Source organism: Eschrichtius robustus, chromosome 8 (assembly GCF_028021215.1).
Source record: "Eschrichtius robustus isolate mEscRob2 chromosome 8, mEscRob2.pri, whole genome shotgun sequence".
In the NCBI taxonomy this organism is placed as follows: Eukaryota; Metazoa; Chordata; class Mammalia; order Artiodactyla; family Eschrichtiidae; genus Eschrichtius; species Eschrichtius robustus.
Genome location: NC_090831.1, coordinates 112,909,785 through 112,927,684, shown reverse-complemented (window position 1 = coordinate 112,927,684; position 17,900 = coordinate 112,909,785). Strand labels below are relative to the sequence as shown.

General features: G+C 36.7%; 1 protein-coding gene across 1 annotated transcript in view; it reads left to right on the top strand.

Moving 5' to 3' along the window:
• MTPN (myotrophin) overlaps positions 1 to 17,900 on the top strand; it is a 63,509-nt gene that overhangs the window by 31,365 nt on the left and 14,244 nt on the right. Inside the window, exons 2-3 of the mRNA XM_068549523.1 lie at positions 6,445 to 6,558; positions 7,415 to 7,498. Of these exons, the coding sequence (XP_068405624.1) occupies positions 6,445 to 6,558; positions 7,415 to 7,498 (198 nt within the window). The remainder of the gene's footprint in view (positions 1 to 6,444; positions 6,559 to 7,414; positions 7,499 to 17,900) is intronic.

Below are 17,900 nucleotides of genomic sequence, written 5' to 3'. Positions count from 1 at the left end.
ATATTTAACAACCAACAGGCTTCATATTGCAATGACAGGAAGGAGAGTAAAATGAAACTGGTTAAATTATTCTTGCTAAAAAGGGAAAGGTGAAGCTAGACAAGCCTGGATGTGATGACAAGTTAGATTTGTCAGCCTGCTTTACTTGAACTGTATATGGCAAATGGAAGCTGTGTGCAGAGTTATTTGTCACCTGCCTGGTTATTTACACCCATATCATGGTGAGAATTTGTTGCCGCCCAGCTCTGTGACACGTGATATTACTGCATGATGATGTCTTTAAAAACACATAAACTTTGTCACTAAGGAAATCCCCCCAAATTCTGTAATCAAGGTATTCCTATAAAGATACTATTACAAGACTATAAGGCTAACCCATTTTTAGCAACTGTTTGAATTATAAATATATGATGATAATCTGAATTCAAAACCAGGATCTCAAAAATTTGTTTTAAACATCTAGTAGAAGTGGACAAGTCAGAAGAGGAAACAACGAAGGAATAGTCAGAGAGTAGGAGGAAAACTACAATAATGTGGTGTCCCTGCAGTCAAGGGAAGAGAGAGTGCTTAAAAAAGGAAGGAGTGATCAACTTTGCCACTGCTGGGAGGTCAGTTAAGGTGAGGACTAAGAGATAACCTTTGCATTTCGCAACGTGGAGGTCTTTGACCTCAGCAAAAATGGCTGTGGTATAGTATTGAGGGTGGAAGCCAGATTACAACAAGAAGTGAGAAACTGGAGATAGCAAATATAGACAATGCTTTTGGCAAGTTCAGCCATGAAAGGGAGGAAAGAGAATAGTAACTAAAAGGTGAATATCAGGTCTAAGGATAGGTTTTTGTGTTGCTGTTTGCGTTTTTAGCCGAAGAGTTGCGAATGGCATATTCTGATGAGAAGGAGCCAGTACAGCAGGAGAGGTTGAAAACACAGGCAAGAAAAGGGATAAATAAAGAAATAAGTTTAAGAAAACAAGAAAGGATGATATCCAAAACTTAGGTGAGGGATTGGCTTTCGACAGGAAAGGATTTGTCAGTTGCAGGAAGGTGTGGTAGAGAGAAGCTCGGGAGGAAGTTCACATCCCAAGACAGTTTTCTGTTTGAAGAAGGATATGAGGTTATCTGCTGAGAATGAAAAGGAAGCAGGAGGCTTATGAAAAATGAAAGAGATTTAAAATAGTTGCTGTGGAAGGTAGAAAAGCAAGACAAAAAGGAACATGGTAAGATTGCCAGGTAATGCTAAGGGACCTGTTGAAATTGTGCATCTCTCTCTTCTATCCCCAGAATCTGGGAGACAAAATTAGGATTAAATTTTTCTCTGTAGCTGGTAATGTTTCATTAAGTTAGAATGAAGATTACAGAATAGGTGTCCAACGTCCTCTCTTCTGATGTAACTCACTAATGCCAAGGGTGAGGAGAAAGGAACTAGATAGAGCACTATCTTCCTTCCCTATTTCACCACCACTACTGAAGTTACCACCTATCCAGACTGCTGGAAAGCTGGTGAAATTGTCATTCAAACCCCTACATCCGTAAACATACCACTGATCTCAAGTAACTGCTGCTGTTACTGGATAACTAATGCATTATCAGTATTTGCTTTGAAATAGAAGATGACTTACTTCCAAGTCTGTTGCTTGAGCAATTTCACCATTTGTTCAGTCTGAAAGCTTCTATTATGTAAAATTTAGTATGTGTCAAAAAGTATACTAGGCACTGGAGCTGCAAAAGTAAATAATAGTGACATGATACCTGACCTGTGTTCATAGAGGATACAGACAGAGGCAGATTAAGTAGAATGTGACAGGGAAATACAAGGTGCTTTGGGTTACCCCTGTGAAGGTAGTATGACTCAAAGTTGCAGTAGTTAAAAGATGACTTTCCAGAAGAAGTTTGATTATAGCTTGATTCTAAAGAATTAGTAGGAATTAACTGAACAAAGGACAGTGGGGAGGAATGCTTGTGAGAATTGAAGCTGGAAAGGTAATCACTGGACATAGACCACTCCAAGTCTCGTAAACTGTGTTTAGTTGTTTAGACCTATTCTCTAGGAGCAATGGGTGGTCATCAGGGTACTTTTAAAAGGGAAATAATGTGACCACATTGTGTGTTTAGCAAGATCCCTGTAGCTGCAGAGTAAAGGATGGAGTAGGCATAATGGGGCTGGAAGTTGGGGGTGCTGGGTAAGAGGTTTTTTTCAGCGATCCAGACAATTGTTTTGATCTCTGAAGCCCACCCAGCTAGTAGGAGTCATATCGATCTGCTCTTATCCCACTTTAAAACTTCTTGTTCCATGTAGTTTGTTGAGTTACAGAGGTCAGGAGCTTTTCATTCAGCACTAACAATGAAGGAACCTGACCTCAAATAGCTTCTGCTCTTTAAGTCTCCCATGAAGGTACTGTTAGTCATTCCTACCCCTATTCTTCTTCAAATATTGATTTGTTAGCATCTCATTTTACAAGAATTAGAGCCACAGAGACTTGATTTAGGAGAATCTATGTTACTGAGGTGTAATTGAAATGCAAGAAACTGCAGATACTTAAAGAGTGCAATTTGATAAGTTTTGACACGTATACAATCATGAAACCATCACCACAGTCAAGATAATGACTGGTAGATTTCATTACCCTCAAGTGTCCCTTCGTAGTCCCTCCCTTCTGTTACCCCCAAATAAGCAACCACTAATCTGCTTTCTATCAGTATATATGTTTGCATATTTTATAATTTTATGCCAATACCATGCTTTCTTGATTACTGCAGTTTTTAATAATTCTTGAAATCAGGTAGTGTTAGCCCTCCAAATTGTTCTTTCTTTTCAAAGTTGTTTTGGTTGTTATAGATTGTTTGTATTTCCATATGAATTTAGGGTCAGTTTGTCAATTTCTTTTTAAAAAGCCTGCTAAGGTTTTAACTGGTATTGCATTGAATCTATACATCAATCTGTGGAAAATTGACCTCTTTACAGTATTGAGTCTCCCAACCCGTGAACATGCTGTGTATCTCTCCATTTATTTATTTAGATCCTCTAATTTCTCTCAACAGTGTTCGGTAGTTTTCAGTATATAGATATTGTACATTTTTTGTTAGACTTATTATTTCATAAATTTGTATGCTATTGTAAATAATATTGGTTTTAGTTTTGATTTGCAATTATTAATTGCTAGTGCTATATAAAAATGCAGTTGATTTGGTATATTGATCTCTTGTTCTTCAGCATTGCTAAAATTACTTATTAGTTCTAGTAGCTTTTTGGTAGATTCCGTTGGACTTTCTACATAGACAGTCACACCATCTGCAAATAAAGACAATTATACTGCTTCCTTTTCAAAAGAGATGGGGTTTGTTTGTTTGTTCCCTAGTTGCACTGGTTAGAACTTCCAGTACAGTGTGGAATAGAAGGTAGAAACAGACATCTTGTCTTGTTCCTGATTTTAGGAGAAGAGCATTCAATCTGTCACAAATTAAGTATGATGTTAATTGTACTTTTTTTGTAGAAGCCCCTTATTAGGCCAGGGAAATGTCCTTCTTTTCCTAGTTTACTGAGTTTTTATCAGTAAAGGATGTTGGATTTTGTCAGATACTTTTTGAGATGATTATATGATTTTTCTTTGTTTAGATGTTAAAATAATGAATTATGTTGACTGACTTTTTCAAATATTCAACCAACCTTGTATTCCTGGGGTAAACACTACTTGGTCATGGTCTGTTATACTTTTTATATATTGTTGGATTCAGTTTGCTCAAATTTTGTTTAGAATTTGTGTTCGTGAGGGACATTAGCCTGTGGTGTTCTTTTCTTGTAAGTCTTTGTCTCGTTTTAGAATCAGAGTAATGGTCACCCCATAGAATGAGTTTGGGTGCTTTCTGTTTTCTGGAAGAGTATGTAGAATTGGTATTACTCTTTTTTTCTTAAATGTTTGGTAAAAACTTACCAGTGTAGCCATCTGGGGCATGGGAGTTTCTTTGTGGGAAGATAGTCTGTTAAGTCTGATATTAGCACTTTCTGTCTTCATTTTTTTTCTGATCATTCTGGCTAGAGATTTATCAGTTGTATGATCTCAGAGAATCAGCTTTTGATTTCTATTTTTCTGTTTTCATTTCATTGATTTCTGCTTATTTTGAATTTAATTTTTTAATAGACTTTATTTTTTAGAGCATTTTTTAGGTTCACAGCAAAACTGAGCAAGGTACAGAGATTTCCATATGTCATTTCTCCCCCTAGTTTCTTAAGGTAGAAGTACAAAGATTGTTAATTTGAGACCTTTCTATTTTTCCAATACAGGCATTTAGTACTATAAATTTCTCAGTAAGTACTGCTTTTGCAAAGGCCTGCAGAAGAAAATCCTTTCTTTCCTGTCATTCACACAAAGCCTTTCCAGTATTGTCATTTTTGTCTGCTAAAATAAGAATTGTAAGGCCGCGTCTGCAGGGATAAAGGAGAAAGTTTAAACTCACAACAGTTCCTTTTCATATGCATTTTGCATGCTTGTACTAAGTAAGGAAGGAAGATACTGCATATTTTGACTCAGGAGAATATCTTTTTGACAAAGCTATCTTATTGAATGCTTGCTGCAGTTATTTCTTTACTTTGTTTCACTGAAAAGACCTATCCAGTTAATCCTCTCCAGTTAATGTAACTAATGGAAAGGAAATAATAATGAAAGGAAAACTAGTTTTATCCAAATCATTTGAAGCAGTACCTCTTTGCCTCAAAGCCTCACATTTCTGCAGTTGTGAATAAAGACTAAGGTGGTACACCAAGTCTCCCTTACGTTTCAATTTGTTTCTGAATATAAAGTATATTATAATAAATCATATCTTTGTATTTCAACCATTATGCAGAAAGCTGCGTTAACCTAATTTTGGATAATCTTTTAGAACCAGTATAAACCAACATTAGGAATCCACAGCAATAATACTTAACCTCTATTAAACATATTACCCTGTGAGGTACTGTGTTAGATACTTTACATGGATTATCTCATTTGATGATACACTAAAACCCAGTGAGGTTTATTTTTAGTCCCATTTTACAGATAAGAAAACAAAGATTTAGAAGGTAACTAGTCTAAGGTCCTACAACTGACTGGTAGAATTGGAGCTCTAACCCAGCCTTCGTTGATCTTAAGCATGTTATACACCTTCCTTCTATATTCATATACTTTATAAGAGGCCCTATTTTACTGTAAATATCACATGTTGACTTGAATAAACAACCCATTAGAAGTTACTGCTGTGAATTACTCAAGTACTCTTAACAGAAAAGGGTTGTTTTATCATTGAGTAATTCAAAAGAGGACAATTATTTTTGATGAAATTCTTGATCCTCCACAGAGACAATATATTTGAAATATACATCTGGCCTGGAACTCGGGAACACTCTGTGTAATTTCATTTCCTGACTTAAAGCTCTGATGCCTCCACTGATTGTTGTGACAGGCAGGTGATCTCACCTCTTGGAATGCTCTTTTTTTAAGTACCAGCCCTTGAATAATAAGTAAGATGATATAGCTCACTCTGATACTTACTGAAGGATATAAAACCCTGAAGTTAAACATTTTCCTTAACGGAAAAAAAAATACCTCTATATATTTAAAGATTTCAAATTGTTTGAATTTAATAACTTCATTGTTTGAAAAACTGATGCATTATATTTATAGTGACCCTTAACATTAAAAAGACTGAGTAATGGATTTCATTCAGTATTTGAGTATATCTCATATGTACATAGATAACATAATAATAGCTAATCATATTTCTATTAATATTAGCTATAATATCTTAAGTGCTCTACATGGATCATCTAGTTTAACCCTCACCACAACTCCATTAGATGTAGGTATTGTTATCTCCATTATGTTTAGTCATGTGATTATTTGATTAAAATCTGCCTCCCACACTGGATGGTAAGCTCCATGCCGTCAGCAGCCATTCCTGATTTTGCTCACTATTGTCCCCTCTGTGCACAGAGCCGGCCATACAGTAGTGCTTAAATGCTGAATGAAGGAAATGAATTCTTAATGCTAATACTCATTACCTTGTGATGATGATGTCTGCCTCCATCAAAGTAGTGATGCTTTCTCTGAAGTATTAAAATACATGTCATATGATCTGTGTAAAATCTAAGTATTTGAGCTCATCAGTCTTTGGTGGCCACATCTTGACATCGTGCTGATTGAACTCCTTAGAAAGAGCACAATAATAGATTTCATTACATTTAGCATTTTTTTATTGTTTTCAGCTTGACTAATCATGATTTGAATTGCTGTCATGCTGTGTGCTATTTGTGCAGAATTTAAAGTTCTTGGTTACTTATTTCACTTTGCAAGAAATGTAATTCTTTCATGAAACCCTTGCAGCTTTAAGAAAGTAAAAATAGCAGGTGCCTCATTTCCCTTCTTCAGTCTACCATCCTTATGAATATTGTTTTCATTTGGCTTCTTTTATAAGGGAGAAGACGTCAACCGGACACTAGAAGGTGGAAGGAAGCCTCTTCATTATGCAGCAGATTGTGGGCAGCTTGAAATCCTGGAATTTCTGCTGCTGAAAGGAGCAGATATTAATGTATGTAAAGAACATTGTCATTCTAGAAAAAATTCTTGTTGTATTCTTTTGGGTAATTGTTTTCTGTAGATTTGTAAAATAGTTACTGGTGGAAACCTCATATGAAGTAAGAATATAGTCTGAAATTATACCAAATTTCTGTAACTTAGAAATACATAGTTGTGATTTTTTTTTTTAATAAGCAGAACAAATTGATTTTTTTTTTTTAACTGATAAAACTGGGGGGTAGATGTTTCCTTTTCAAGTTCTAAAGCAATATGAGAGTTAGCACTATCTGTAGGTGGCAAATAGCTATCACCCAATGGAGCATAGGACTCTGCAGTCATATGAGAAATCTAAACTGGATTTTTGGACAAAAGTCAGACAGCAGTCATTTCTTGACTCTTGCCTTTTGTAGCTACTGCATTTCAGAGTTTTAGAAAAATGTTTAAGTAACCATGACAGCAAGTGAGATGAACTTTTCACATCTCAGGGAATACCATGTCACGTGGTCCAATTGTGGCAATCTTTTACCTCTTCATTGGCTATGTTCCACCCCTCTCGAGATTCCCTTCCTGCACCTCATTGGCACGTCTACAGTAATGCGGAGTTGAGGCTCAGAGAGGTTAAGTAATTAGTCATGCAGTAAGTGGCAGAGCCCAGATTTGAGATGGGGTCAAAGCCCTGCTCCATCTGTTTCACTAGTCTGACTCCCAATGAGAAACTTCTTGTGGCCTCGGGCCTCTAGCAGCTCCTAAGAGGCTAAAAATGGGTAAACACTGATTTTGAAATATTTATGAGTATTCCCTAATTAGATCTAGAAAGAAGGAATAAATGAAAAATGGATGAGGCGATCTATCTCTCTATTATTTCATAGGCTCCAGATAAACATCATATTACACCTCTTCTGTCTGCTGTCTATGAAGGTCATGTTTCCTGTGTGAAATTGCTTCTGTCAAAGGTGAGGTCAATTGCTGATTTTTATTGCTTTTTCCATTAATATGTAACTGTTTAAGCTAAGTATTTGGTTGTTAATTTACTTAAATTTTGTGTGGCATCAGGGACAGAAAAACTAGACGTAATACCAAAATTGAGGTCTAGAGCAATGTTGCTCAAAACAGCTGGTCCACAAGCTGTTTGTTACCAGTTCATGGTGGGTAAAGAGGTTGGGCTAGAAAATAAGTCAACACAGTCTCCTTCATCAAGAATATCTTGCTATTTAAAAAAAGTTAGCCAATCTAGGCATTGTAGTTAATAATTAGTAATATAGAAAATGCTGTCCCATGCTAGTAACAGTTTGCAGACTGGTACCATATTCACATACCACGCTTTGAGTAACGCTGGTTTGAAATTTGTATAAACTTCATTTTCTGTAGTACGTACTGAGCAAGATTATTAGAGGCAGATTGCTGTAAGGGCTTTCCAAGTCATCTGGTTTCTTGATGTGATTGAGATCATGGTAAATTTGGAGTTTTCCAGTGTTTTGCCTTTGCTATTACAAGCTCTTAGATGAAGTTCAACGTCCAGCCTCAGAAATTAACCAATCAGTTGCAGCCATTCTAGGTGTATGAGATGGGACCTGCAAATCTTGGAAGACAAGAAATCTTCATAAAATAAGGCACCAGTATCAATCCCAAGGTTATCATTTCATGGCCATACTCTGGAAAGTGCTGTTGATAACATTTCATTTGGAATTTTAAAAATAAGCCCTGCTAAAAGAAGCAAGAAAGAATTAGAAATTAAATGAGTAAATGTATATGAAGCGTTTTGCCACAGTATCTGACACATAATAAGTACTCAGTAAATAGTAGCTTTTATTACCTCTAAGACTAAAGAGGATTTTATGCTTCATAGATTCAACTTCAGTAAGATTTGGAGAACATTGAGAAAGAAAGTAGCACATTTGTCTCAACACTTTATTGACAACTTTTCAAAGATACTGTCTGAAAGCAGTTAATTCAGGTCCTCTAAAACTAGGGGTTTTACCCATACCTTCATGTTAAACACAACTACCGGATTCCTTTAAATGTGTGGTGGTGGTGGGTTTTGAAAGTTTGGGGAGGGGGAGGGGTTGGGAAGTTCTGGCATGTAGCAACAGGAGTTTTTCCATATTATACATAGTACTGATATGAAAAGCCAAAATAAAGGGGGATATTATTCTTTGCCACTGTAATGGATCCAGAATCTGTGGTAGGATGTACTCACAAAGATTTCCAGCCACTGTCTTTCTCCTTACTGTCTATTCTTCCCCAACACCCATGAAAAGATTAAAAAGTACCTTTGAAAACTACTGGATAATTTCATCCCTGGGGGAATATTTTTGCATATTATGTTAAAAACTGGTTGTCGCAGGCTACAGATATTAATTTACATTTCATGAAAAATTTTTATAATTTCAATATTTTATTGGTTAGGACTCTGTATTGCAAGTAACTAAACCCAGCTCAGACAGGCTTCAGCATTAAAGAGATCGTGTTGACTCACATAGGTCTACGGCCGAGGCACAGCTTGTCCATGGGCATAGGCCACGTGACCAGCATCTGATTTCTTTTTGTATATTTCTCAGCTGTCTTCCTCAGTGTTGACTTAATGCCCCTGGCCTCAATCTGTGTGCTAAGTGTAGAGCAAAAGAAACAGTTAATACTGTATTACTGATATATTTGAAAGTTGCCAAGAGGGTAGATCTTTAAAGTTCTCATTGAAGGAAAAAAAATTTGAAACTATGTGAGGTGATATTAATTAAACTTATTGTGGTAATCATTTCACAGTATATAAACATATCAAATCATTATGTTGTATACCTTAAACTAATAGTATTATATGTCAGCTATATCTCAGTTACAAATTAATAAATTCATAAGTCAGGATAAAAACAAACAAGAAATGGATGGCTCCTTCCTTCACCTTCTTTCTCCCTCTTTCCCTGACCTTTTCTATCTAGCCAAGGGTTTTCTTCTCTGAAAATAAAAACCTCCATGGGATCCTTTTTAGCTTAGGGCTCTGGTCATTTACTAAGTGAGATGCCCCTCAGCAAGCTCCTCCCTCCTAGCCAGATCTCAGACTATAGATCAGAACGGTATTTCTTTCTGATAAGCCTCTCTTTCCTCCTAGGACAAACAAAACAAGATGTAATTATTTTTATGATAGAGAGAGCCAAAACCATTGTTCCATATTTCGTATTCCCAAAACATGATGCTCTAGGTCACCGAGACCTTGTGGCTATAAGATTCCATTGTTAAAGAAAGGATCTTCTACATTAAATAAGTTCCTGAAAAGCTGGCTTGATTTGAATGTACATTAGGCCCCTGATATGTTATCCCAGAAGGGTCTTTATAAATATGTGCTGTGTTGCTGAATTACTGCTTATAAGTTGAGTTTCCTGACTTTTAAGTAGTTTTTAAATTTTACTTGTGCCCATAATATTCTTTCATTTGTGTCTGATCCTTAATTTTTGTAGCTAAACAAGTGACATTCAGAGATGGCTATATTGATGGCAGATCATTTGTAACCATGTAGAGCTGTTATTTATTTTAGATGAAAGGTTTTTTTTTTAACCTTTTTGAAAGCAACATAAAATTTAGTTCTTTTTTTCAAAATTAATTCCTTCGATTTTATTTTTGCATAAGCTCCTTTAATGTGTACCCTGTAGTTCTGTTAACCAAATTTTTGAGGGGGGAAATTGTGCTCTTTAAAAAATCCTTAATTGCTAAAATAAGGCTGTTCCAGTGCACTTTTTTAAAGTGCAGTCATGTTTGTATTATGAAATCTGGTTTATTCTGTCTTTTATCAAAAGTAGAATCTTTATCAATTACTATTAATTCATTTTAAAAGTATGTAGTTTAGAAGTTTTCCAGATTCATTGACATCTCTAATATACAACTGATCCGTGAACAACAAAGGTTTGTATTGAACCGGTCCACTTACACACAGATTTTATTCAGTAGTAAATGCTGCGTATACTGCACGATGCATGCATGGTTGGTTGAATCCACAAATGTGGAGGAACTGCAGATATGAAAGGCCGACTATGAGTTACAAGTGGATTTTCAACTGCACAGAGGGTCAGCGCCCTTAACCCGCCCCCACGCTGTTCAACGGTCGACTGCATTATTCCACTGGTATATCATTAGCATAGGAAAAAAGCCAAAACAATAAATTTTAAAACTCTATATGATCACAACTAATAGAAAACAAAAGAATGGTAGAATGTATAAAATCAAACTCTGTGCTATATGCTGTATCACTTACTGGACTTTTTTTTTTAATTTTAATGCAATGGAAGATGAAGTTTATGACACAAGTAAAAATTTAAAACATTTAATTCTTTATTGTCCATATAGCAAAAGAGGAAAGTAACAACTGTGGGAAATCTAATATAATCTTTGTTTATATAATCTCCAAATACATAAGTATAATCATCTCCATTTAATGGATGAGGTGACCATCTGTCTTGAGGAGGTTAAATAACTACCTGAAGTCTAACAGAATATAATGAAATCAAGATTTGCTCCAAGTTATAAGACTCAAAAACCCATGTTCTTTCTACTACTTGAGAGTGGCTTTCAGACTTGTTGTCAGGGGCAGCTATGAGAAATGATTATGTATATTTCTGCAGGTAAAAGATATTTGGCCTGATTTTTTAATTGATACATTCATGAATGAAAAAAAATGTAGCGAACAACACTTGTGGGACTTCCACTTGAAGATTGAGGTCTGAGCACATGCCATGGTATCCCCTTTTTGCCCTCTGATGACAGAAAAGATGTTTTTAAAATGAATGAATCAACATCTGTTTTAGACCATAAGACGGCAGAGTTCGTTAGACAAGAAATTATAATGAAGCCTTGAGAGACAGAAAGCAGGTGGGATGAAGTTGAAGAAGAAAACGTTCCCAAACACGAGCAAGAGAGGACTGTTGCGAAAGGTAGGAGTTGATCCAAGGCGGCTTGAAGCCCAGAAGTGGTCAGTACCCTTGAGCAACAGACGAGTGAAGAGTTGGATGTGCTTTCAGGAAGAAACAAATGAGACCCAGAGGTGAAGACTGAGATGCAAGAAGGAGGTAAGCAAGAAGTCAGTATGTGAATAAATCTAAACAAATATTGAAATACAAAACAAACAACGTTTAAAATAAGCTAAAACAGGCTTCCCTGGTGGCGCAGTAGTTAAGAATCCACCTGCCAATGCAAGGGATACGGGTTCGAGCCCTGGTCCGGGAGGATCCCACATGCCGCAGAGCAACTAAGCCTGTGCGCCACAACTACTGAGCCTGTGCTCTAGAGCCCGTGAGCCACAACTACTGAAGCCCGCATGCCACAACTACTGAAGCCCATGCTCTGCAACAAGAGAAACCACCACAATGAGAAGCCCGCACACTGCAACAGAGTAGCACCCGCTCGCCGCAACTAGAGAAAAGCTCACGCGCAACAATGAAGACCCAATGCAGCCAATAAATAGATTAATTAATTAATTAAGCTAAAACTATAGAACTGTTAAATAATAACAAGAAGCAAGGGAAATGAACAAAGCTGCTGGTATTCTCACCAAATCCAGAGTACATGAGAAACATCAGTAAAACTGGTGAAAGGAAACTGATGAAGCAGGTAAAAAATGCAGGCTCGAGAAGCATCCTGGGGAATTGAGTGGTCCCAGGGAGTAAGAAGCCCAAGTGAGAGTATGAAACAGAAGAAGTGGCAGCTGCACAGCAGTCATTAAAAAGGCCAAGCCTAACAGACTTCAGCCTGATGTTATGAAAGCAAAAACAGTCAGACTGTGTAAGCACCTGTCATTTTGAATCATAATTATCTCACAGTTGAATAAGGTTCCTCCTCCTTTGCCCTAAAAAAATCTTAACAGGAAATTTTTGGAATAAAAGAGATATTTAAAAGATATATAAAAATATTACTGAACTGATCTTCCTGATTAGAATCTCAAATGCCCGAATAATAGCAGTGTTGCATGAACACATTATTTAGAAGAGAGTTAATCTTGAAGTGGTACTCTTGAACTATAATATTACAGCCAATGGATGTTCATAAGTCCAAAATTCATTTATTTTTCACAGTTACATATAATTTGACATCATCTAGTTTCTGTGTAGTTAAACAATTCTCTAAGAGAATAGTTTACCTGTAGCATTAATACACTATCATGTTAGACATTTCCTTTAACAGTATAGTATATAGTATTTAATATATACTAAATTTCTATAATATTTATTAAAATTCTTTAAATCTATGTAATTCCTTTGATAATAAAGGCTTTTAAGAAGTCAAGTATTCTGGGCTTCCCTGGTGGCACAGTGGTTGAGAATCTGCCTGCCAATGTAGGGGACACGGGTTCGAGCCCTGGTCTGGGAAGATCCCACATGCCACGGAGCAACTAGGCCCGTGAGCCACAACTACTGAGCCTGCGTGTCTGGAGCTTGTGCTCCGCAGCAGGAGAGGCCACGATAGTGAAAGGCCCGCGCACAGCGATGAAGAGTGGCCCCCGCTTGCTGCAAGTAGAGAAAGCCCTCGCACAGAAATGAAGACCCAACACAGCCGAAAATAAATAAATAAATAAATAAATAATAAAAATAAAGGAATTCCTTTAAAAGAAAAAAAAAAGTCAAGTATCCTTATTTTCTAAGGAAAACTGTTTCTAAATAATCCACTAAAGGATATTATGGGGAAAGGGGAAATACTTAACATCTTTAAAAGATAATACAAGTTAACCTTTAAGTTTGCTATCATTTAGAATTTAGACAGGTAAGCTTTCAGTCATTTACTCTAGTGCATTTTATACTCTGTCCCTTATATACTATATATTGCTATTAAAAATGACCAGTCAACCTCCTATTAAAACAAGAATTCTTTTAAACAAATAAATAGAAAAATTACCCCAGCATGAGAGAATCACAAATCTCATGAACTGAAAATTTAATGAACGTTTTTAAAACATTTTATAATTACTGTTTTATACTTAGATTACAGAAACAAACTGACAATATACTTGTTATTATAAACCCATTTGTTGTTATTATAAACCCACTTGTGGTTAGTGATATACTAAGCTATATCTGAGAGAGAAAAGTCCAAAAGAAACTTTTTTTGTTTTCCATCATTTCTCTGCTTCATACTGTGTCAAAGAATTTACCTCCTTAGGATATCTGCTGTAACCTTACAACGGAAATATGTAACCACTGATGCTTGTGCAACTCTGATGTTAGTGACGCACAGCTGTTTCAGACCACTCTGTACATTCATTGTGTGGGATAAATGAGTGAGAAACAAAGATTTACTCAACAACCTTCCTTTTATAAAAAGAAAGTCAAAATGATTAACGTCTTATGTACAATTGCTGTAGAGAATAAAAAGTACTAAAAATCAGTCTGTTAAGAAAATACAGAAAACCACCTTATCTGATAACATTGATGATTTTGCCCAATGTATTTTCTGTGCTGTATTCTAAAAAATCAAGCAGCCTGGGCTTCCCTGGTGGCGCAGTGGTTGAGAATCTGCCTGCCAATGCAGGGAACAATGGGTTCGAGCCCTGGTCTGGGAAGATCCCACATGCCGCGGAGCAACTAGGCCCGTGAGCCACAACTACTGAGCCTGCGCGTCTGGAGCCTGTGCTCCGCAACAAGAGAGGCTGTGACAGTGAAAGGCCCGCACACCGCGATGAAGAGTGACCCCCGCTTGCCGCAACTAGAGAAAACCCTCACACAGAAACGAAGACCCAACACAACCAAAATTAAATTAATTAATTAATTAATTTTTTAAAAAAGAGTTCTTTAAAAAAAAAATCAAGCGGCCAGTTAATAATAAAATTTGAATACCCCTCTCAAATACCAGCATTGTCAAATCCTCAAGAAGTATCTACGGTACAGATTTTGCTGCTTGAATTGAGAATCAAGTGTGTAAGATATAAGGGCTTAGAAGTCAACCCTTTTCAGCCTAAATAAGTAGGTGTGCTGGTAGGTAGAAACATTTTTTTACTCAAATTACTCACTATTCCACTCCCAGTAAAATCTAAACAGTTTCACACATTCTCAAGCACACATTTTATGATTACTTGGAATCCGCAGAGTTCTGTTCCATATAACATGGGCAGGTTTGGTTTCAAAAAAATTTTAGGACAGATGACCTGCAGAGAACTGAGCAATGCCTTTCTGAATTGCCTTAGTTTAAGAAACTGCGTTAGAAAAGGACTAGCAGAATTGATACAGCTAGAAAACTTACCCCCCTAAATAACTGAAGAAACCAGTTGTTACACTGTTTTGATATATTTCACAAATCGCATCCACAAGTATGCCCATTGTAAGCTCATTGTTTTTTTTATCTATTTAGCTCTTTTAGACTGGAGTGCATCATTATTTTAGATAGTTTCTGTTGGTGACAGAAACTGTGTGTTGTGGCATCACACACCCCCAAGTTTGGTTCTGAGTTCTCCTTCCTAATAGCTTTGTGGCTTTGAATAAATTCCTTGTCATCTCAGTCTGAGCATCCTCTTCTGCAACATGGGGCCAGTACTTATCACATAGAGTTGATGAGCAGGTAAATTAGCTCATAGTTAAAATAGTACTTATACATAGGAAATGTCATTTAAGTGCTTTACATATATTAATTCACTTAATCATCACAGTAATCCTATGAAGTAGGTACGATTTTTATCCCCCATTTTACCATTGGGAAAACTGAGGCCCAGGGCATTAGGAAGCTTTCCCAGGATCACACAGCTCGATAGGAGGGGAGTTAGGATTCAAACCCCATCACTTTGGCTCCAGAGCTTGTTTCTGTAACCACTACATTACACTGCCTCTCAGTGTAGCCAAGTAGTTAGAAGAGATACTGTATGCAAGTCATTGGCGGCAATACTGAGCTCATCATAAATTCTCAGTAAATACTAAGACCAGTTAGGATTGATGCAGATAACTTTGATGTATTTCTCAGAAAAGGGAAGACTTGCTGCAAGAATGAGGGTTCCCTGAAAAGCAAGTTTTATGAAAATGACTGTTTCAAATATAAACAAACTTTTTCATCCAAAACTTACAATGTACCACATCACAGGTAATATATTGGCTCACTATCTGAATGTCTTCAGAGAGAAGTAATTTGAAGGCTCATTTATACTTTCTCCCATCCCTGTATTTCCATGATGAATTTCTCTCTGAAACCTTGAAATGATCTTTCTATTTTTGCTAGCTATGACTGCAGTGGAGATGTTAAAAATCATATTTTCACAAGGGGTAACATAAGAACAAATCTAAGACCATTATATATGCAACTGAAAATGAACTGTAGTCGCTGTCTCCAAATGAGGAATAAAATGAAGAGAAATGTAGAATACATGTCATTCCCTGTTGCATGGTTAGCACGTTTGTTTAGAGAGGGAGAGGGGGTGCAGATGAGGAGCGTGGCACTGAAGTTAGAAAAGCAAGATTTAACACCTGGTCCTATGGTTTCATAGCCAATGAAGCACAGTTAACAGATAATTAAGGACTATGACAAGTGCTGTAAGAGAAGTAGCATTCAACTAACAAAAACTCTTACTACAGAGATTTAAACAAGAAAGTGGCTCTTCTTTTTCATGGCTGAATAATATTCCATTGTATAATTAGTTCTTATTTTTAAGAAAGATTAAGAGAATTTTTGATCCAGGAGTTTCTGCCGAAATCATGTTAGGTTTACCATTTTATTTGTAGAAAGTAGCACAGAGAGGTTAAGGAACTTGCCTAAAGTTACACAGCTAATTTGTGGTAAAATTGGGTGGCCAGGTTCAGTATGTCCTTGAACCACACCACCTGCTTTTTCTTTTTTTGAAGTGTAGTTGATGTACAGTATTATATAAGTTACAGGTGTACAATATAGTGATTCACAAGTTTTTTAAATTGAAGTATAGTTGATTTACAATATTGTGTTAGTTTCAGGTGTACAGCAAAGTGATCTGGTTATACATATATATGTGTGTGTATATCTATATACTTTTTAAAATTCTTTTCCCTTACAAGATATTGAATATAGTTCCCTGTGCTATACATACATCCTTGTTATTTATCTATTTTATATATGGTAGGTGCATCTGTTAATCCCATACTCCCAATTTATCCCTCCTTCCCCTTCCCCTTTGGTAACCATAAGTTTGTTTTCTATGTCTGTGAGTCTGTTTCTGTTTTGTAAATAAGTTCATTTGTACTATTTTTTAGATTCCACATAAAAGTGAAACCATAAATTTGTCTTTGACTTCACTTAGTATGATAATCTCTAGGTGACAACATGGATGGACCTTGAAGGCATTACGCTAAATGAAATAAGTCAGACAGAGAAAAATACCGTATGAAATCTACAACAAAAACAAAACAAACTCAGATACAGAGAACAGATTAGATTGATGGTTGCCAGAGGCAGGTGGGTAGGTGGAGGTTGTGTGGGGTCAAAAGGTAGAGACTTAGAATTATCAGGTGAGTCAGTCCTGGGGATGCAACAACAGCACGGTAGCTATCCTTAGTACTGTATTATATATCTGAAAGCTGTGAAGACAGTAAGGCTTAAAAGCTCTCACATAAGGAAAAAAACTTTGTAACTCTACAGTGATGGATGTTAACTAACCTTATTGTGGTAAATTTTGCAATATATACATATATCAAAATCATCATGTTGTACACCTAAAACTAATATAATGGTCTATGTCAATTATATCTCAACTTAGGAAAGAAACAAGTGGCTCTTAATGAAATGCCTGCAGGTACGCAGTCCCGGGCTGAGCAGCTGGCTCTGCTTGTCCTCAGCGCCCCGCACTCTCTTCTCCCCTGTCTTCCCCACTCCTTACGGTTGCAGGATGACTGCGGAACCTCAAGGCATTGTGTCTGTTCTGGGCAGGGAGAAGGGAAAGAGTTAAGGACACTCTCCTCCCTGAGGCTCCATTGGAAAAGGAAAGCTATCCACGAGAGGCGCCAATTTTGTGCCAGATGGCCACCTGTAGCTTTAAGGGAGTCTGGGGATTCAGTGCCTTTTCAGCCTCTATAGGAGAGGAAAGCACAGAAAAAAGGGGGTTGTGCTAGACTTTGGATGAGCCAAGCTGTAGTATTGGGTTGGCCAAAAAGTTCATTTGGTTAATGAATCCATTCAAAAAAGTTCTTGGTGAAAATGAAAAATGTGTCTTTTATTTTTACTTAAAACCGAACGAACTTTTTGACCAACCCAATATACACCTTGAAGTATGATCAGCAACGTGCCAGGGGGCATACAGGAAGAGGGGGAGCCAACTGTCCTGGAAATTCCAGAAGGGCTTCACGGAAACAACTGAATAAGAGTTAATCAAATGGTTAAAGGGAGAGCACAAAGAATTGCTTTGTTCCTTTACATTTTAAGAGTCCTTGTGGGACA